This window comes from Mustelus asterias, chromosome 17 (assembly GCF_964213995.1).
Source record: "Mustelus asterias chromosome 17, sMusAst1.hap1.1, whole genome shotgun sequence".
Classification (NCBI taxonomy): Eukaryota; Metazoa; Chordata; class Chondrichthyes; order Carcharhiniformes; family Triakidae; genus Mustelus; species Mustelus asterias.
Genome location: NC_135817.1, coordinates 84,702,186 through 84,724,017, shown reverse-complemented (window position 1 = coordinate 84,724,017; position 21,832 = coordinate 84,702,186). Strand labels below are relative to the sequence as shown.

Sequence of the window (21,832 nt, the reverse complement as noted above, 5' to 3'; positions counted from 1 at the left end):
GGGCCTCCTCCTCCGCTGCCGCAAAGCACGCCACAGTGGGGCAGAAAATACACTTTATGCGGCATCATTACTTTAAGCAGTACCAAACAATCTTAACTTAACTACCTTCAGGACTAACTCTCCCCACACTTTCCACAACACCTTATAAAGTTTAAGATCCATAGAAATCCAGTAACTATTGCCACACAGGGTATTCATATCTCTTAGGATTGTTTTGGGGTAAATTAGCAGTTCATTTTTCTAATCAGGCTTCCTTCACACACACTGCATGCTGGAAGTTAACAGGCATCCATGCTGTTGGCTGAGATCGAAGGAAAACAGCTCCCTGCATAGATTTCAGAATCTCCTTAAATGCATTTTTTCCCCTTTGATCTTTCCATTATCTGACCTAACTTCTTTAGAAGTGTATTCTCCTCGACTGAATTATATCCATCTCTTTATTTTAGCTTTTAGAGCCATGCAAAGGTCCATTGACCTCGGGTGGGATCCTCTCGTTTCGAGGCGAGCGTGGCCAGAGAATCCCACCAAATATTCCAACTTGAAGCCTACCCAGTGTCTTGTAATGGTTTGGCTTAACATCCTTGCTTCTGTACTCTTTATTCAGAAAGAGACTTTTCCCGCCATCTTCAAAGTTTTATATATGTAAAACCCCCAGGCTTCTTAGATCCTGCACAACAAAGAACAAAGAACAAAGAAAATTACAGCACAGAAACAGGCCCTTCGGCCCTCCAAGCCTGCACCGACCATGCTGCCCGACTTAATTAAAACCCCCTACCCTTCCGGGGACCATATCCCTGTATTCCCATCCTATTCATGTACTTGTCAAGATGCCCCTTAAAAGTCACTACCGTATTCGCTTCCACTACCTCCCCTGGCAACGAGTTCCAGGCACCCACTATTCTCTGTGTAAAAGATCTGCCTCGTACATCTCCTTTAAACCTTGCCCCTCGCACCTTAAACCTATGCCCCCAAGTAATTGACTCTTCCACCCTGGGAAAAAGCTTCTGACTATCTACTCTGTCCATGCCTCTCATAATCTTGTAGACTTCTATCAGGTCTCCCCTCAACCTCCGTCGCTCCAGTTCATCTAACATCTTCCCAAAACCTCTCTCAATGGCTTCGTGAAGAGGAGAACCTTCATCAATCCTTGCTCCATTTGTAACAGGGCTTCTCAAGTCTTAGACCATAAGACATAGGAGCAGAATTAGGCCACTTGGCCCATCGAGTCTGCTCCGCCATTCAATCATGGCTGATATTTTTCTCATCCCCATTTTCCTGCCTTTTCCCCATAACCCCTGATCCCTTATTAATCAAGAACCTATCCATCTCTGTCTTAAAGATACTCAATGACCTGGCCACAGCCTTCTGCGGCAAAGAGTTCCACAGATTCACCACTTTCTGGCTGAAGAAATTCCTTCTCATCTCTGTTTTAAAGGATCGTCCCTTCAGCCTGAGGTTGTGCCATCTGGTCCTAATTTTTCCTACTGGTGGAAACATCCTCTCCACGTCCACTCTATCCAGGCCTCGCAGTACCCTGTGAGTTTCAATAAGATCCCCCCTCATCCTTCTAAACTCCAACAAGTACAGACCCAGAGTCCTCAACCGTTCCTCATACGGCAAGCTCTTCATTCCAGGGATCATTCTTGTGAATCTCCTCTGGACCCTTTCCAAGGCCAGCACATCCTTCCTTAGATATGGGGCCCAAAACTGCTCACAAGATTCCAAATGGTGTCTGACCAGAGCCTTATACAGCCTCAGAAGTACATCCCAGCTCTTGTATTCTAGTCCTCTCAACATGAATGCTAACATTGTATTTGTCTTGGGTCACAATCCCCAATGAGGTCATGAGAGGAGGGTGTGGGATTGTTGGCTCGAAGGCAGCAATGGCTGCCAGACTCTTTAGCTCCTCACGTTGTTTTTCTTATCAGTCCGTGTGGGCTAACAGTTCAATCTTTAAGGTCAGATTGCTGCTTGCAACAATAAAAGGCTAAAAGAAGGCCGGGATTGTTGTTTTGTTTAAAAACAGCAACTTAAACAGTCCCAACCACAGCAAACTTCAGCCTGGCTTCACCCCTCACAAACCCCAGGAACAAACCTCCCTCCAGCCTACTATTCTTACCCAGGGTTGAATGCGGTATTTGGCAATAAACTACACATAGCGGGAAAATGTTTGGGAAACATTGATGAAACATCAAGAGTGTTGGCATGGTAATCATCAAATTGTCCCAGCCGAGCACTAATGCAACATTTATAACCCTGTATTGGATAGCAAGTCACTAATAATCATTCTGCTCAGTATTCGTTCTGGTTTGAGTTCAGCCTCTGTAATGGTTAATTTACATTTGTATATTTGAATGTTAGTGAATAAATAAATGCAACAAATATCAGCTCTCGAATGTTTCATTCCCATGTTACTTTATAATTCTTTGGGATGTGAACATCATTGGTAAGACCAGCATTCAGTTACTGCCCATCCCTAATTGCCAATGAGAAGGTGATGGTGAGCTGCCTTCTTGAACCACAGCAGTCCGCGAGGCACAGGTACACCCACAGTGCTGTTAGGGAGGGAGTTCCAGGATTTTGACCCAGCGACAGTGAAGGAACGGCCGATATATTACCAAGTCAGGGTGGTGGGTGGCTTGGAGGGGATCTTCAAGGCGGTGAGCTTAAAGCGTTGAGCAGGCGAAGCCAAAGATTTGATAAGCCGATAATGAGGGTGTGTTTCCTGGTTGGCATATCATGTCCACCCCTTAAAGTATGGAATTCCAAGAAGAGTTGAGTTGGTAGAAGCTGAGAGGCTGTTTCCCCAGCTGGAGAGTTTTGAACCAGGCCACCACATTCTCAGGATAAGGGGTCAACCATTCCACACTCCAATGAGGAGAAATTTCTTTACGGGATTGTAAATATCTGGATTAAATCTGCCTCAGAGAGCTGTAGATGCTCAGTTATTCAATATATTCGTTGAGTACATTCAGGATGAAGATCGATGGAGCATCGGACACTGAGGGAAGCAAGGGATATGAGACAGGACAGGAATGTGGAGATGAAGTGGGAGATTATGCACTATCTTATGACATGGTGGAGCAGGCTCTGATACCATAGGATATACTTTTCACAACAAACATTAACGATTTGGGAGAAGGAACTGAAGGCACTGTTGCTAAGTTTGCAGATGATACAAAGATATGTAGAGGGACAGGTAGTATTGAGGAAGCAGGGGGGCTGCAGAAGGACTTGGACAGGTTCAGAGAGTGGGCAAAGAAGTGGCAGATGGATAACAATGTGGAAAAGTGTGAGGTTATGCACTTTGGAAGGAGGAATGGAGGCATATACTATTATTTAACTGGGAAAATGCTTAGGAAATCAGAAACACAAAGGGACTTGGGAGTCATTGTTCAAGATTCTCTCAAGGTTAACGTGCAGGTTCAGTCAGCAGTTAGGAAGGCAAATGCAATGTTAGCATTCATGTCAAGAGGGCTAGAATACAAGAGCTGGGATGTACTTCTGAGGCTGTATAAAGCTCTGGTCAGACCCCATTTGGAGTACTGTAAGCAGTTTTGGGCCCCATATCTAAGGAAGGATGTGCTGGCCTTGGAAAGGTCCAGAGGAGGTTCACAAGAATGATGCCTGAAATGAAGAGCTTGTATTATGGTTTTATGGGCCTATTCCTGATTCGAATTCTGATTTTCCGATGAGCCTGTCAACAGGGCCATGGCAAATTAGCCTGATTTGAATAGAGCCAGTGCACTGCTTCAGAAGGTGCTGGCCAGCCAGGAAAGGCAGCACCAAACTCAACCAGCTCAAACTCCAGCGAAGGGCCTCAGAATGATCAGGAGGCAATCAAGAGAGGCCGAGGGCGTGTGTGTTTGGGAGGGGGCGGGGGGTGGGGGGGGGGGGGGGGGGGGTGAGCGGGGAAGGATGTTTCGCAGTTGGCCAGCGGCCTGTTTTAATGTGGACTAGAAAGATTTACATTTATCCAATAGCAGCATCGACAAACTCAGGATGCCTCAAGGTGTTTCACAGGCAGTGTGATACTTTAACAGTGCAGTCACCATTCTAATGCAGGATACATGGCAGCAGGTTTGAGCACAGAAAGATCCCACAAACATTGATTGAGGGTAACGATTGGCTGGGACTCTGGTGGAATTCACCATTCTTCAATATTTTTCCATGGGATCTTTTAAGTCTACCTGAAGCAGCAGGAGAGTGCCGTGATTTAACATCTCATCTGAAAGAGGTCACCCACAGTGTCATACTGGCTCAACATTTTGTCAAAATGGATGTTCTGTGCTTAAGATCGAAGGAAATCTTGACTTCATGATCTTCTGACTCTGAGATTCGTGAGCTGTGTCTGAAGTTGCTGAGTACACTTACTCTACAATAAGGGAACAGAATCCAATCTGGGTGACATCTTTTTGGATATTCTGTATGTTGAGTGAGGTTCTGACGGAAGGTACAACTTGTCCAGAGAATGCAGAAGTCTTTCCAAGCTCCCTGTGTTGACTCAGGTGTTTGATATTCCAGTACTCTCATTATCAGCCTCCACTATCCAATTCCTTAAACTTCAGTTCATTCAACACTCTGCGGCCTGTTTCCCAACTTGCATCCTGTTCCATTCCCTCTGCTCCTTGACCCACGTTAGAATCATAGAATCCCTACGGTGCAGAAGGAGGCCACTCGGCCCATCAAGCCTGCACTGACAACAATCCCGTCCAGGCCCTATTGCCTTAACCCCACGTATTTATTTACCCTGCTAACACTGAGGGGCAATTTAGCATGGCCAATTCACTTAATCTGCACATCATTGGAGTGTGGGAGGAGACCGGAACACACAGAGGAAACCCACGCAGACACAGGGAGAACGTGCAAACTCCACACAGGCAGTCACCCAAGGCCGGAATTGAACCTAGGTCTCTGGCGCCTGCAGACAGCAGTGTCAACCACTGTGCTACCTTGATTAGATCCCAGCTCGGCAAAGCATTGATTTTAAAATTCTCATCTTTGTGTTCAAATCGCTCCAAGGCTCGCACCCTCCTCTCCAACCTTCATGACCTCTGCGCTCCTCCAAATCTGACCTCTTGAGCATGCTCAGTTTGTATCACACAACGTTTAGATCATACCAAGACATCAACCCCCGGAAATGCCTTCCGACATCTCTCCGCCCCCTCTCTCCTCCCTTGGAACCTGCTCCTTTAATCACCTATCCTCACATCTCTTTTTGTGTCTTGGAGACACATCTTATCTGATTACACTTCTGTGTGGCACTTTAGGATGTTTTACTGTGTCCAAAATGTGACATAAAGGCAGCTTGTTGTTGTTGTTGAAAGAATGTTCCAGACACCGACTGTTTAGCTTGTGTTGCTGCGTTTATTTATTTGCTAACTCTTGTGGGTAAAAATTGTCAAATAACTCCCCACAAAGCTGGAGCTTGAAGCGTTATAGAAGCAGAATGGAAGCAATGAAGGGAGTTGTCGGAAGGTTGGGACAAGTTAACACTTCACATGGTAACTCTCTCTGTCCCTCTCCATCACAATCCACAGCGTGTAATGATCATTCATTGAAACTCTGGACTGAATGGGAGAATTTGGAGCCAGTCTCAGATACTGAGAGTACTACATTGTTGATTGGATTTCAGGTTCACTGCAGCAGATCCAGTCCATTGCTTTATTCTCGCCCTCTACAGCCCAGGGACCTTGAAGCTGCTCAGAGTCCCACCCAATCCCCTCACATTCAGCAGGGAGAGAGGGAACAGATTCGGGAACGCCATGGTACTTATCCTTGGGATTCACATTGGATGATGCTTCACACGGATGCTGGGAATGGGCATCTCCAGGATCTGTCCCTTCTTCCAAACGGTGATCAGGTAAGGGATGTCACAACTCCTGACAATGAGCCACCCCCTCGTCCCAGCCTCTCCAGCTAAAGGTGTAGAGCGCGATCCCAGGGGCCTGACTACTGGTAAGGACAGGTTGATGAGATGTGATTGTTCCAGAAATGCAAAGCTGAGTGGTTAAAGGAGTCTCGTGTGCGATGGGAGGGGTGTAGAACAGAATGCTGTCTCTTTACACTTGGCAATTTTCCAGAAAGTGACTGAGATCTTTCATGAAGCAGTTCTTTCTCCATCCAGACCTACAACAGGAAACAGGATCAGAATTGAAGGAAGCGGGATATTTAAGAAGCCCAGAGCTTTGATATATCGATGTATACAGTATCTACAGCACAGAAACAGGCCATTCAGTTACTCTGAGTTAGTGTTTGTGCTCCACACAGGCCTCCTTCCATGTGATCTAATTCCACCCCTCACAACTCACCAACTTATAAGATGCACCATAGAAAGCATTCTTTCTGGTTGTATCACAGCTTGGTATGGCTCCTGCTCTGCCCAAGACCACAAGGAACTACAAAAGGTCGTGAATATAGCCCAATTCATCACGCAAACCAGCCTCCCACTCATTGACTCTGTCTCCACTTCCCACTGCCTCGGGAAAAGCAGCCAGCATAATTAAGGACACCACACACCCCGGACATTCTCTCTTCCACCTTCTTCTGTTGGGAAAAAGATACAAAAGTCTGAGGTCACGTACCAACTGACTCAAGAACAGCTTCTTCTCTGCTGCTGTCAGACTTTTGAATGGACTTACCTTGCATTAAGTTGACCTTTCTCTACACCCTAGCTATGACTGTAACGCTACATTCTGCATTCTCTCCTTTTCTTCTCTATGAACGGTATGCTTTGTCTGTATAGCACGCAAGAAACAATACTTTTCACCGTATGTTAATACATGTGACAATAATAAATCAAATCAAATTAAAACACTCATAGAGTCATAGAGTCATAGAGGTTTACAGCATGGAAACAGGCCCTTTGGCCCAACTTGTCCATGCCGCCCTTTTTTTTAAACCCCTAAACGAATCCCAATTGCCCGCATTTGGCCCATATCCCTCTATACCCATCGTACCCATGTAACTATCTAAATGCCTTTTAAACGATAAAATTGTACCCGCCTCTACTACTACCTCTGGCAGCTTGTTCCAGACACTCACCACCCTCTGTGTGAAAAAATTGCCCCTCTGGACACTTTTGCATCTCTCCCCTCTCACCTTAAACCAATGCCCTCTAGTTTTAGACTCCCCTACCTTTGGGAAAAGATATTAACTGTCTACTTTGTCTATGTCCCTCATTATTTTATAGACCTCTATAAGATCACCCCTCAGCCTCCTACGCTCCAGAGGAAAAAGTCCCAGTCTATTCAGCCTTTCCTTATAACTCAATCCATCAAGTCCCGGTAGCATCCCAGTAAATCTTTTCTGCACTCTTTCTAGTTTAATAATATCCTACTCAGGTAGGAGAGTATTCAATGAACAGTCAAAAGAGCCCTCTGAATGAGAGGAATGTTCTTCTCGAAAGAAACTATTCAAAATGTGACACTAGTGCCCGCAAAAAGCAAGCCGCGCACTGCCTGGATTTTCACCAGCAATGCTCAGGCTCTGCTCTCAGCTGCAGTTTAAATTCTCGCCCAGACAAGGTTTCCCTTAAAAAAAATCTGCTCCACATCTGAGAAAAATCTCCATATTAAGGCACTTTCTTGAATTCTGGCCATATTATTCCAGCCAGATGACTTGTTAATTGCCCTAATTAGCATTGAAATCAGGGTGGGTTCTTGCTTTTTGACCCACCTGCACATGGTATTATCATGATGGCGTGACAATCACGTGAATGGCACTTAATGCCTAAAATCAGCTCTGTGATATGGGAAATGCTTGCAGTCACGGGGTGTAATATTCAGCTCTTGGTTTTAGAACACCAGGTTAAAGTCCAAAAGGTTTATTTGGAATCACGAGATTTTGGAGCTCTGCTCCGAGGCTCGTGATTCCAAATACACCTATTGGACTTTAACCTGGTGTTGTGAGACTTCTTACTGTGCCCCACCCCAGTCCAACACTGGCATCTCCACATCTTGGTTTTAAAGTCAGCATTTTCCTGATTTAGTTGATGTTCTTTTACTTTCTTTCATCCCATGTGAACCTCAGCCCTCTCACCTTCCATTTCAATCCATTTTTCCACCATTTAGAATTCTCAACATGAACATTCCAAGAGTTAGCGAGAGACAGAATAAGAAAGTGTGATTGGACTTACCAAATATCCATTTCCAGCTGGGTAACGACGACTAACTTGACACATTCAATATCATCATTGATATCATCGTCCAACAATCCTATAATTAAAAAATAAACAAATCTGTTGTCATTCTTGTATAACAACAGCGACACCAACATGCCAACCAATACACGGCAACGGGTTGATGAGGACTGGGACGGTGGTACATAGGACACGTCTTAGTGTAAACATTCTACCTCACAAAGTTTACTTACTCAACAGTCAATTTCGCGACTACTTTTAAAAAATGATTGCGTCAAGCACCTCTCAAACTACAGCAATATCTCCCAATAATAGCAAGATGATTTCTCCAGCAAAACAGAGTGAGTATATTGGATGAGGGACTGAGTGTTTCACAGCCACATTTGCTGATGTTACTAAGATAGCTAGGAAGGCAAGTTGTGAGGAGGATACAAAGAGTCTGCAATGAAATATAAGAAAGTTAAGTGAGTGGATAAAAGAAATTGGCAGATGGAGAATACTGTGGAAAACTGAGGTTTTCTACTTTGGCAGAATAAATAAAAAGGCAGTAGATTGGCACAGTGGTTAGCACTGCTGCCTCACAGCGCCAGGGACCCGGGTTCAATTCCCGGCTTGGGTCACTGTCTGTGTGGGGTTTGCACGTTCCCCCCATGTCTGCGTGGGTTTCCTCCGGGTGCTCCGGTTTCCTCCCACAGTCTGAAAGATGTGCGGGTTAGGTTGATTGACCATGCTAAATTGACCCTCGTGTCAGGGAATTAGATGATGGCATACCGTGCAAGTACTGAGCACCACCTACAACATACACCTCAGCAACTTGTCAATGCCCTTTCATCAGCACCTTCCAAACTCATGATCTCGACCAGCTAGAAGGACAAGTGCAACAGACACTTGGGAACACTGTCACCTGCAATTTGCCCTCCAAATCACACATCATCCTGACTTGGAAATACGTCGCTGTTCCTTCACTGCCACTGGGTCAAAGCCTGGGAAGCCCTACCCTAACAGCACTGTGGGTGTACCTACACCACATGGACTGCAGCGGTTCAAGAAGGCAGCTCACCACCACCTTCTGAACTAAGAGCAGTCAAGGGAGAGCAGAAAATGCTGACCTTGAGTCGCTGGGTGGAATCTTACTGAAAGATGGTAAAGTGTACCCAGCCCACCATGGAGGTGTCAGGGGCTATGCTAAATTCTCCCTCAGTGTACCCGAACAGGTGCCGGAGTGTGGCGACCAGAGGATTTTCACAGCAACTTCATTGCAGCGTTAACGTAAGCCGACTTGCGACGTTAATAAATGAACTAAAAAAAGAAAATAAGCAAGATTGACATAGTGCTGCTTGACTTACTGCGACAGTCGATCTGACAGAGATTGTAGGTGAATGAGGGTGTGCCGTCGTCACACCACTCCTTATTGTTAATCTGGAAAATCCCATAGTTAGTTGACGTAATTGTTCCATGATACCGGTAATGTCTGGTTAGTTTTGTGTTGAATCCACTTTCCATGTCAACCATGCACACCCCTGAAATTAAAATGACACAGGAACGCTCACTTGTAGTATTTCAGCAGCACAAGTTTGACTGAGATTAAATCTTTGTTCTTGTTTCTGTTAACTTCCCTGAGAAGATGGATACTGTTGACTGCAGTGGAGCAAACCCAAGGAGTGTGGGCTGTAGCAGGAGAGGAATGTATGGAAAGGATTAAACAGACAACCTGACTGTAGCATCCACACTCGCATAGGGCACTAACACACAGCAACAATAAGAGAGTTGATCTCACTTCATCAAGGCTCCAAAAAGCCTCGAGGAGCCATTGTGCCTCTGGAAAACTAATCAAGTATCAGATAGATGGGACAATTAAATGCCATCAAAATCAGTTTGACAAACACAACGCTTTGATTTTGTGAACAGTTACACAGAAAGTGTTCAGAAAATGATTAAAGTTAAAGTACACATGACAATGGATCCGCATAATGTGATCAAAAAGAGAACTGTAATCAATTCAAAGTAACAATCTGATGATCTCATTGAAATGTAGCACTTTGTAATGCGAAAGGGTATAAGAATATGTAAGAACCGATGATTAGCAGAGTAGCTCGGAAGCAAGCTGTAGTTACAACCACGAGTTCTGCTCTCCCTCATGCATGTTGAATAAAGCTGTTTTAGTTGAGGTTCAGTTTGTTCATTCCCTCCTACATTCACAACAATGGTTTTGTCGCCAGTGTTGCCAACTGTTCCAGGATTGCCCTTGTGTCCCCAGGAATTCATCATTAATTTCCTGAACATTACACGACCAGCAACACTGAAAAGCAACATCACAGAATACCTTTTACAATCCATTTGTCAATTTGCTCTTCAGAATATTGAAAATGTAGAAAAGAAAGACTGTCTGACTGCAGCTGGGCGGTTGGGTGTTTGGAGGTGAAAGGGCAATGATTATACCTCCACCTCCCCTGCACCCTCCCCCACCCCCTCCCCCCCCCCCCCCCCCCCCCTCCGCCCCCCCCCCCCCCCCCCCCGGGAATATATCAAACTAGGAATTAATTTCCAATTCTTGGACGTTTAGCAAACCCTGCAGTCAGCACAGTTTGATTGGTCTTCGCCAGCTTCTAGGGACAGTTATCGAAAAGAGAAAGTGTTTAATACGAGTCAAAATGGTGTTTGTGAATTATTACAACCAAACCCGACTTCCTGCCCAGTTATCAATGCCGAGTGATTGTAGGTTATTTTTTTCTGAATGACATAAACAGTGAACCTGATGATTTATGAAGTCACATGATGGCCAGGTTCTGAGCCCCCTCCTGCTTCATGTCATTCCACTTTTCCATTCCTTTCTACCTCACAAATTAATCCAGCTTCTCTCTCACAAATTGGTGCAGATTTTTTATTCATTCATTGGACATGGGCATCGCTGGCTGGCCAGCATTTATTGATGTGGAGATGCCGCCGTTGGACTGGGGTGAACACAGTAAGAGTTTTAACAACACCAGGTTAAAGTCCAACAGGTTTATTTGGTAGCAAATACCATAAGCTCTCGGAGCGCTGCTCCTTCGTCAGATGGAGTGGAAATGTGTGAAGTGGGGCAGCACTTCAGCAGTCACGGGCATTCAGCCTCTGATCTTCGGGTAAGCGTTCTCCAAGGCGGCCTTCATGACACACGACAGCACAGAGTCGCTGAGCAGAAACTGATAGCCAAGTTCCGCACACATGAGGACGGCCTAAACCGGGATGTTGGATTTATGTCACATTATCAGTAACCCCCACAGCTTGCCTCCTGGACTTGCAGGCTGTCCTGTCTGGAGACAATACACATCTCTTTAACCTGTGCTTAATTCTCCCTCCACCCACATTGTCTGTATCTTTAAGACCTGGTTGGCTGTAGGGATTCGCATTCTAATCAGTATTCTGTAACTTGATTTTGTATCTCTGTGCACTGTTTGAGAGCACATTTCCACTCCATCTGACGAAGGAGGAGCGCTCCGAAAGCTTATGGTATTTGCTACCAAATAAACCTGTTGGACTTTAACCTGATGTTGTTAAAACTCTTACAGCATTTATTGCCCATCCCTAGTTGACGTTGAAGTGAGGGCAGGCGAGAGTCAACCACATTGCTGTGGCTCTGGAGTCACTTTTACAGATGCACCATAGAAAGCATTCTTTCTGGTTGTATCACAGCTTGGTATGGCTCCTGCTCTGCCCAAGACCGCAGGATACTACAACAGGTTGTGAACGTAGCCCAATCCACCACACAAACCAGCCTCCCATCCATTGACTCTGTCTACACTTCCCTCTGCCTCAGCAAAGCAGCCAGCATAATTAAGGACCCCACGCACCCCGGACATTCTCTCTTCCACCTGCTTCCGTCAGGAAAAAGATACAAAAGTCTGAGGTCACGTACCAACCGACTCAAGAACAGCTTCTTCCCTGCTGCCGTCAGACTTTTGAATGGACCTACCTTGCATTAAGCTGATCTTTCTCTACACGCTAGCTGTAACTATAACACTACAGTTTGCACTCTCTCGTTTCCTTCTCTATGAACGGTATGCTTTGTCTGTATAGAGCGCAAGAAACAATACTTTTCACTGTATGCTAATGCATGTGACAATAATAAATCAAATCAAATCAAAATGCAGGCCAGACTAGGTAAGGACAGCAGATCTCATTAGTGAACCAGATGGGTCTTTCCGACAATCAACAATGGTTTCATGGTCACCAGTAGATTCTTAGTTCCAGATTTTTTTAAATTGCCATGATGGGATTCAAACCTGGGTCCCCAGAACATTAGCTGAGGTTTTGGATTAATAGTCTGGCGATAATACCACTAGGCCATTGCCTCCCCATAGTGAATTTTCTAATTTGGTGGGGAGTTAATTCAGCATCTGTGGCCTGCACAGTGATCTAATTTATGGAATATGGTAGTGCAGTGGTATAGTCCCTGGCCTATTAACCCAGCGACCCAGGGTCTGGAGACTGGGGTTCGGCTACCCCCATGGTGGAATCTGAATTCAGTCAATAAGTTGATCAGTGACAGATGGGATTTATCCCTAAAAAGTGCGAGGTGATGCACTTTAGGAGTAACGAGACAGGGGAGTACTCAATGAATGACAGAACACTAGGAAGCTCAGAGGAACAGAGGGATCTGGGGGTGCTTGTCCACAGACCCCTGAAGGCAGCACGATAGGTTGGTAGTGTCATTAAGAAGGCTTACAGGACACTTGCCTTTATCTGTTGTGGCATAGATTATAAGTGCAGGAGGGTTATGTTGGAGCTGTACAAAACTTTGGTGAGGTCACAGCTGAAGTACTGCGTGCCATTCTGGTCACCTCACTATAGAACATAGAACATAGAACAGTACAGCACAGTACAGGCCCTTTGGCCCTCGATGTTGTGCCGAGCTTTGTCTGAAAACAAGATCAAGCTATCCCATTCCCTATCATTCTGGTGTGCACCATGTGCCTATCCAATAACCGCTTGAAAGTTCCTAAAGTGTCCGACTCCACTGTCAAAGCAGGCAGTCTATTCCACACCCCAACTACTCTCTGAGTAAAGAACCTTCCTCAGACATCCTTCCTGTATCTCCCACCATGAACCTTATAGTTATGCCCCCTAGCAATAGCTACATCCACCCGAGGAAATAGTCTCTGAACGTCCACTCTATCTATCTCCCTCATCATCTTATAAACCTCTATTAAGTCGCCTCTCATCCTCCTCCGCTCCAAAGAGAAAAGCCCTAGCTCCCTCAACCTTTCCTCATAAGACCTACCCTCCAAACCAGGCAGCATAGGACGGATGTGATTGCACTGGAGAGGGTACATTGGAGATTCACCAGGATGCTGCTTGGGATGGAGCATTTGAACAGTGGAGAGAGGCTGGATAGACTCGGGTTATTCTTTAGAACAGCGAAGGCTGAGGGGGGACATGGTTGAGGTGTATAACATTATGAGAGGTGTGGACAGAGTGGACAGGTAGCAAAAACAGAAAATGCTGGAAAATCTCAGCAGGTCTGACAGCATCTGTGGAGAGAGAAAAGAGCTGACGTTTCGAGTCTGGATAGATTCATAGAATCCTACAGCGCAGAAGGAGGCCATTTGGCCCATCGAGTCTGCACCGACCATAATCCTACCCAGACCCTATCCCCTTATTGACCCTACAAATCCCCCTGACACTAAGGGGCAATTTCGCATGGCCAATCAACCTAACCTGCACATCATTGGAATGTGTGAGGAAACCGGAGCACCCGGAGGAAACTCACGCAGATACAGGGAGAATATGCAAACTCCACACAGACAGTCACCTGAGGCCAGAATTGAACCCGGGTCCCTGGCACTGTGAGGCAGCAGTGCTAACCACTGTGCCACCCAAAGGATGAGGATGACCCTTTGTCAAAGCTTGAAACGTTGGCTCTATTCACTCTCCACAGATGCTGTCAGGCCTGCTGAGATTTTCCAGCATTTTCTGTTTTTGTTTCAGATTCCAGCATCTGCAGTGTTTTGCCTTTATATTATGGATAGGAAGCAGCTGTTCCCCTTATTTGAAGGGTCAATAACGAGGGGGCATAGTTTTAAAGCGTGGGGCAGGAGGTTTGGAGGGGATTTGTGGAAAACCTTTTTCACCCAGAGGGTGTTGGTGTCTGGAATGCGCTGCCTGGGAGGGTGGTGGAGGCGGGAAACACTCACAACTTTTAATAAGTGCCTGCATGAGCACCGGAAATGTCAGAACATTCAAGGCTATGGGCCAAGTGCTGGAAAGTGAACTTAGTGTAGATTTAGTGTAGTTTATCAGTGCAGATTCAATGGGCTGAAGGGCCTCTTCTGGTCTGTATGACTCTATGGTTCTATGAAATCTGGAACTTATAAAATCTAATGGAGACCATGTAACCATTGCTGAATGTTGCAAAAACCCAGCTGGGTGGGAAATTCCCTGCCATTCTTGTCAACATATCCCCACAATAAATATTGACTTTTAACTGCCCTCTGAAATAGTCGAACAAACCATGTAGTTGTATAACAATCGTGAGAAAGTCTATGAGGAAGGAAACCAGACGGACCACCAAGCACCTGGCATGAGAAACAACAACGGCAAACTAAGACCTGTTGACACTGCAAAGTCCTTATTAATATCTGGGACTTGTGCCAAAATTGGGAGAGCTGTCCCACAAAGTAGTTAAATCATAGACACTGAGCCATTCCTCACCAATAATGTCCCAAACACCATCATCACCATCCTGGGTATATCCTGTCCCACCGGCAGGAGAGACCCAGCAGAGTGTGGCAGCAAAGTTGTATACAATCAGGAGAGAGTTGCTCCTTAAAATCAGCTCTGGACCCCATGATATCTCCAGGCATCTGGTCAATCCTGGGCAAGGAAATTTCCTTCTCATTACCACGTAACGCATTGCCTCACCTGCTGATTCAGCTCTCCTCCACACTGAACATCACTTGGAGGCAGCAAGGGCGCAAAATGTATTCTAGGACTTCTTTATCCGTCACCAAGTGTGGCTCTGTAGCATCACTACTGGTGGAGTCCCAAAGGACATGGCTATTAGACTGGGCCTGCAGCAGGCGGTGGGGGAACCAACAAGAGGGTAAAACGTACTTGGCCTCATCCTCACCAACCTGCCTGCTGCATTGGTAGGAGTGACCACCACACAGCCCTTGTGGAAATAAAGTCCCATCTTCACATTGAGGATATAGTCCATTGTGTTGTGTGGCACTACCACTGTGCTAAATGAGATAAATTTCAAACAGATCTAAAAACTTAAGACTGGGTAACAATGAACTGTGGGTCATCAGCAGCAGCAAGATTGCACTCAACCATAACCTGTAACCTCAGGGCCCAGCATATCCCCCATTCTACCATTACCAGCAAGCCAGGGGAACAACCCTGGTTCAATGAAGAGTGAAGGAGGGCATGCTAGGAGCAGCACCAGGCATACCTAAAAAGAGATGTCAACTAGTGAAACTGCAACAAAAGAACATAAGAACTAGGAGCAGGAGTAGGCCATCTGGCCCTTCGAGCCTGCTCCGCCATTCAATAAGACCATGGCTGATCTTTTTGTGGACACAGCTCCACTTACCCGCCCGCTCACCATAACCCTTAATTCCGTTACTGTTCAAAAATTTATCTATCCTTGTCTTAAAAACATTCAATAAGGTAGCCTCAACTGCTTCACTGGGCAGGGAATTCCACAGATTCACAAGAAGAAGTTCCTCCTTCACAGGACTACTTGCATGTCAAACAGTGTAAGCAGCACTTGATAGATAGAACTAAGTGACCCCACAACCAATGGATCAGGTTTAAAGTCTGCTATCCTGCCACATCCAGTCATGAATGGTGGTGGATAATTAAACACCTCACTGGAGAAGGAGGCTCCACAAATATCCCACCCAGCACATTTACAACAATCTTCAGCCAGTAGTGCCGAGTGGACCATCCATCTCGGTCTTCTCTGGAGGTCCCCAGCAATACAGATATCAGATTTCAGCCGATTCAATTCACTCTACATGATATCAGGAAGTAATTGGAGGGACTGGATACTGCAAAGTTTCTGGGTCCTGACAAGATTTGAGCAATAGTCCTGAAGACGTCCTCCAGAATTTGCCGCATCCCTAACCAAGCTCTTCCAGTACAGTTACAACCCTGGCATCTATCCAGCTATGTGGTAGCAGGATGGCACAATGGTTAGCACTGCTGCTTCACAGCGCAAGGCACGCAGGTTCGATTCCAGCCTTGGGTCACTGTCTGTGCAGAGTCTGCATGTTCCCCCTGTGTCTGCTCCGGCTTCCTTCCACAGTCCAAAGATGTGCGGGTTAGGTTGATTGGCCATGTTAAATTGACCATTAGTGTCAGTGGGAGTAGTAAGCTAAATATGTGCATTTACAGGGTTAGAGACTGAGTGGGATTGTTGTCGGTGCAGCTTTGATGGGCCGAATGGTCTCCTCCTGCACTGTAGGGATTCTATGGAAATTGTCCAGGTGTGTCTTGTTGACAAAAAGCAGGACAAATCCAACCCAGCCAATTCCAGCTCCTTCAGTCTACTCTCGGTCATTAGTAAAATGATAGAACGGGTTATCAACAATGCTATCAAGCAACATTTGCTGAGCTAAAACCTACTCACTGGCTCTCAGTTTGGGTTCCACCAGGGTCACTCAGCTCCTGACCTCCTTCAGATCTTGACACAAGGTGGCGCCAGAGCAACGCGACTTCTTGCAAGCTATGCCCAGCATACATTCCCATTCTATCTTTCACTCTCATTCTATGCTTTTAAAACTTTATTCTAACTCTTAACCCCTTAGCTATGACTGTAACACTACATTCTGCACTCTCTCCTTTCCTTCTCTATGAACGGTATGCTTTGTCTGTATAGCGCGCAAGAAACAATACTTTTCACTGTATGTTAATACATACGACAATAATCAATCAAATCATATCAAAAGCTTGGTTCAAACACGGACAAAAGAGCTGGACTCCAGAGGTGAGGTGAGAGTGACTGCCCTTGACATCAAGGCAGCATTTGCCTGAGTGTGGCATCAAGGACGCCAAGCAATACTGGAGTCAATGGGAATCAGGGGGAAAACCCTCTGCTTGTTTGAAGAAGGTTGTGGTGGTTAATCATCACTGCAGGGGTTCCTCAGGGTGGTGTCCTCGACCCACCATCTCCAGCGTCTTCATCAATGACCTTCCTTCCGTCATGAAGTCGGAAGTGGGAATGTTTGCTGATGACTGCACAATATTCAGCACCACTCCTGACTCCTTAGACAATGAAGCAGTCCATGTCCATAGGTAGCTGAACCTGGACAATATCCAGGCTGGGCTGACAAGTGGCAAGTAAGATTCACGCCACATTTGTAACAGACAATGACTATCTCAAACAAGAGAGACTCTAGTTGCCCCTTGTTAATCAATGACACTACCATTGCTGAATTTCCCACGGTCAACAAATTTGAGATTACCATTGACCAGTAAATGAACTGGACGAACCAAATAAATACTGTGGCTACCAGAGCAGACCAGAGGCTAGGCATACTGCAGGATGTAACCCCAGTAACGTACAGTAGCAGCAATGTGTACCATTTACAAGATGTGCTTCAGGAATTAACCAAAGTTCCTCAGACAGCACCTTCCAAACCCATGCCCACCACCACTTAGAAGGAAAGGGCGACAGACACATGGGAACACCACCTGGAGGTTCCCCTCCAAGTCACTCACCATCCTGATTTGCAATTATATCAGCATTCCTTCACTGTCGCTGGGTCAAAATCCTGGAATTCCCGCTCCATCATCACATTGAATGTACCTACGCCTCAGGGGCTGCTGCAGTTCAAGAAGGAAGCTCAGCGCTATCTTACACAAAAGGCCAATAAGGAATGGTCAGTAAATGCTGGCCTAGCCAGAGTCGGCGCATCTGATGAATGAATGAAAAAATATTATGCAAACGCCTCAAGAGTCCTAGCAGCGGAAACTTTCTTTCATTTACCTTCTTCGTCTGCTGTAGCTCTTTTCATTAGCTTTGGTGAAATATATGGGGGTGAATTTTCCCATCCCGCCTGCCATGGGAATCGTAGCGGGCGAGGGGCGGATCATGGAAAGATCCGTTGACCTCGGGTGGGATTTTCCAGTTTCAGGGCAAGCCCAGCCAGAAGTCTCGCCCGTGAAGTCTTTCTGTGTACCTGTTGCTCTCACAACAGACCATTTATAATGTTACTGAGTGGTTTTGGAGAGGGACCAGGTCCACACTGGAGAACAGTGGCTGGACTGACAGTAGCCATGCCCCTGAGTTAATCCAGAGCAGTAATTTGAAGATTTGAGGAATCACAGTTTTGTGATCCTGGGAAAGACTGAGTCGGAGATGGAGGCAAATCAAAGCAAAGTTGGAGTTGGAATTAGCGCTGATGGGAGGTCACAGGCCTGAATTGTTAACCTTGTTTCTCTCTCCATAGATGCTGTGTTTAGTCAACTCTTGTTGTTAATTTAAGTTTACTAAAACCATTTGCCATTCTCTGAGTCCAGGAATTACACAAATCTGGAGAAGAGTAAGACTATTTCCAGCTCTTTCCCCTTTTCCCCCCCCCCTCACATTTCCTGGGATACTGTTCAGTCACGTGACCCAAGCTGAATGTGCTGGAACTCTGGACTTTGTGATCTGTACAGACCGACCCCACACCACACATTGCATTTACTCTCCAACCCACTGACAGGAACCTGTGACCTTAAATTATCGCCTTTGTGGAAGGGAATGTGGTCAAAGTGGAAGCTCCCGGTGATGCAGTGGGGATATTCAAGTACAAAGAACAAAGAACAAAGAAAATTATAGCACAGGAACAGGCCCTTCGGCCCTCCAAGTCTGCATCGACCATGCTGCCCGACTCAACTAAAACCCCCGACCCTTCCGGGGACCATATCCCTCTATTCCCATCCTATTCATGTATTTGTCAAGACGTCCCTTAAAAGTCACTATTGTATCCGCTTCCACTACCTCCCCCGGCAGCGAATTCCAGGCAACCACCATAAAAAACCTGCCTCGTACATCTCCTTTAAACCTTGCCCCTCACATCTTAAACCTGTGCCCCCCAGTAATTGAGTCTTCCACCCTGGGAAAAAACTTTTGGCTATCCATTCTGTCCATGCCTCTCATAATCTTGTAGACCCCTACCAGGTCGCCGCTCAACCTCTGTCGTTCCAATGAGAACAAACCAAGTTTCTCCAACCTCTCCTCATAGCTAATGCCCTCCATACCAGGCAACATCCTGGTAAATCTTTTCTGTACCCTAAAGGTAGACTTGGCTTTGTTAATAGTACTGACTCAGTGAGACTCACAGTTAGCCAGGGTGTGTCTGTGGTATCCATCTAAACCTTTTTCTTTCAAAATCTGGGCAAGTTCACATTTCTCATAGATTCTTCCACTTGTGGCTTGAAGCAGGAGACTGAAGACAAGGAGAGTTTTCATTGACACAGCCTGGAGTCGGGAATCCATTCTGCCCTCATGCATGTTCAGCTCACAAAGTTCCTCAAAGATGAGTCTGGGATGAAACAAAAGAAAGAAAATGCTTTCTGAATGTGGTGTCCAGGGTAGATTTTGGGAGAGATTGAGAAGACTGAGCCTGTATTCTCGAGAGTTTGGAAGAATGAGAGGAGATCTCATTGACAATTACAACATTCTTACATGGCTCATGAGGGTAGACGCAGGAAGGATTTTGGGGGTGGGAGGATATTGGGTTGGGAGTGGAAGGGAATCTACAGTCAGGTGACACAGCCTTAGAATAAGGAGTTGGTCTTTCAGGATTGAGGTGAGGAGGAATTTCTGTACTCTTTGGAATCTTTGGAATTATCTGGAGGACTGTGGAGGCTCAGTCATTGAGTATGTTCACAAAAGAGATGGATAGATTTCCAAATATTAAAGGTATCAAGGGATATGGGGATGGTGCGAAAAAATAGAAGATCATCCATGATATAGTTGAATAGCAGAGCAGTCTAGAGGGGCCGAATGTCTCACTTTTCCTCCAATTTCTTCTTTGTTTAATTTCTCCCTTGTATCTTTCGAGATGTTAGGCACAGTCGCGTGTGTACCTGAGGCCCGTCACTCTATTGCTCAGCTCACTCATTGTGAGGCTGTTTGCGAAAAGAAACAAGAGTCAGGATTTTGTTTCATCAAGAACATCAAGAAAAGATCCTCAGTAGAAAAAAGAATGCGTGTCCTTGCATTTCAAATACTAGAAGGCCGGGGAAAATCAACATAAGAATTAAAGATTGAAGTGCTTGTGTAGGAAGTCGAAGTAAGAAAAAAGAAAGGAAAAGAACTGTGCATTTCTTACCAAAAAGAAATATCAGCTAGACTCCTCTAAGCTGCAGTGTGTAACAGCAAAATGGGAGGCTCACTATACTCAAATCCTCTCACTATGAAGGCCAACATACCATTTGCCTTCTTTACTGCCTGCTGTATCTGCGTGCTTGCTTTCAGCGACTGATGCACGAGGACACCAAGGTCTCGCTGAGTATCCACCTCTCTCAATTTACACCCATTCAAGTAATAATCTGTATTCCTATTATTGCTACCAAAGTGGATAACCTCACATTTATCCACATTATACTGCATCGACCATGCATTTGCCTGCTCACTCAGCCTGTCCACTTCACGCTGAAGCATCTCTGCATCCTCCTCACAGCTCACCCTCCCACCCAACTTTGTATCATTTGCAAATTTGGCGATAACACATTTAATTCCCTCTTTCAAATCATTAATATGTAATGTGAACAATTGGGGTGCTCGCTCAGATCCCTGCGGAACCCCACTAGTCACTGCCTGCCAGGCAGAAAAAGGTCCATTTATTCCAACGCTTTGCTTCCTGTCTGCTAACCAGCTTTCTATCCATCTCAAGACACTACCCGCAATCCCATGTGCTTTAACTTTAAATAGTAGTCTGCTATGTGAGAACTTGTTGAAAGCCTTCTGAAAGTCTAAATAAACCACATCCTGGTCAACTCTACTAGTTATATCCTCAAATAATTCCAATAGATTTGTCAAGCATGATTTCCCTTTTGTAAATCAAAGCTGACTTTGTCTGATTATAGCACTGCCTTCCAAATGCTGAGTTATGAAATCCTTGATAATAGATTCTTGCAACTTCCCCAATACTGACGTTAGGCTAGCTGGTCTTTAGTTCCCTGTTTTCTCTCTGCCTCCCTTTTTGAATAGTGAGCTTACATTAGCTACCCTCCAAACTGTAGCAACCATTTCAGAGTCCAACGAATTTTGGAAAATGACCACCAATGGATCTATTTCCAGGGCCACTTCCTTAAGTACTCTGGGAGAAGATTATCAGGACTTGGAGATTTATCTGCCTTCAACCCCCTTAATTTCCCCAAAACCATTTCTCTACTAATGCTGATTTCCTTCAGCTCTCCACTAAAATTTGAGTTTCTCAGAACTTTTGGTTCATTATTCATGTCTTCCTTTGTGAAGACAGAAGCAAAGTATGAATTTAATTCCTCGGCCATTTCTTTATTCCCCATTATGAATTCTTCTGTTTCTGACTATCAGGAGCCTGTATTCATTGTTGTCAATCTTTTTCTCTTCATATACCTACAGAAACTTTTACAATCAGTTTTTATGTTCCTCACTGGCTTACTTTCATACTCTATTTTCTCCTACTTAATCAATCCCTTGGTCTGCCTTTGCTGGAATTTAAACTGCTCCCA

General features: G+C 45.4%; 1 protein-coding gene across 1 annotated transcript; it reads right to left on the bottom strand.

Moving 5' to 3' along the window:
- Nucleotides 1–660: 660 nt before the first annotated feature.
- LOC144506102 (lysozyme C-2-like) lies at nt 661–19,583 on the bottom strand. The gene is made up of 4 exons (XM_078231917.1): nt 19,454–19,583; nt 9,487–9,660; nt 8,138–8,216; nt 661–667 (listed from the first exon to the last, which is right to left on the bottom strand). The coding sequence occupies exons 1-4, from the start codon at nt 19,581–19,583 to the stop codon at nt 661–663; spliced, it is 390 nt and encodes a 129-aa protein (XP_078088043.1).
- Nucleotides 19,584–21,832: the final 2,249 nt, after the last annotated feature.

Coding starts and splice junctions, on each gene's coding strand:
- LOC144506102 (XM_078231917.1), bottom strand. CDS start 19,583: ATGAAAACTCTCCTTGTCTTCAGTCTCCTGCTTCAAGCCACAAGTGGA. Junction 9,661..19,453: donor CAGACACACCCTGGCTAACT/GTGAGTCTCACT, acceptor TTTTAATTTCAG/GGGTGTGCATGGTTGACATG. Junction 8,217..9,486: donor CTGTCAGATCGACTGTCGCA/GTAAGTCAAGCA, acceptor TTTTAATTATAG/GATTGTTGGACGATGATATC.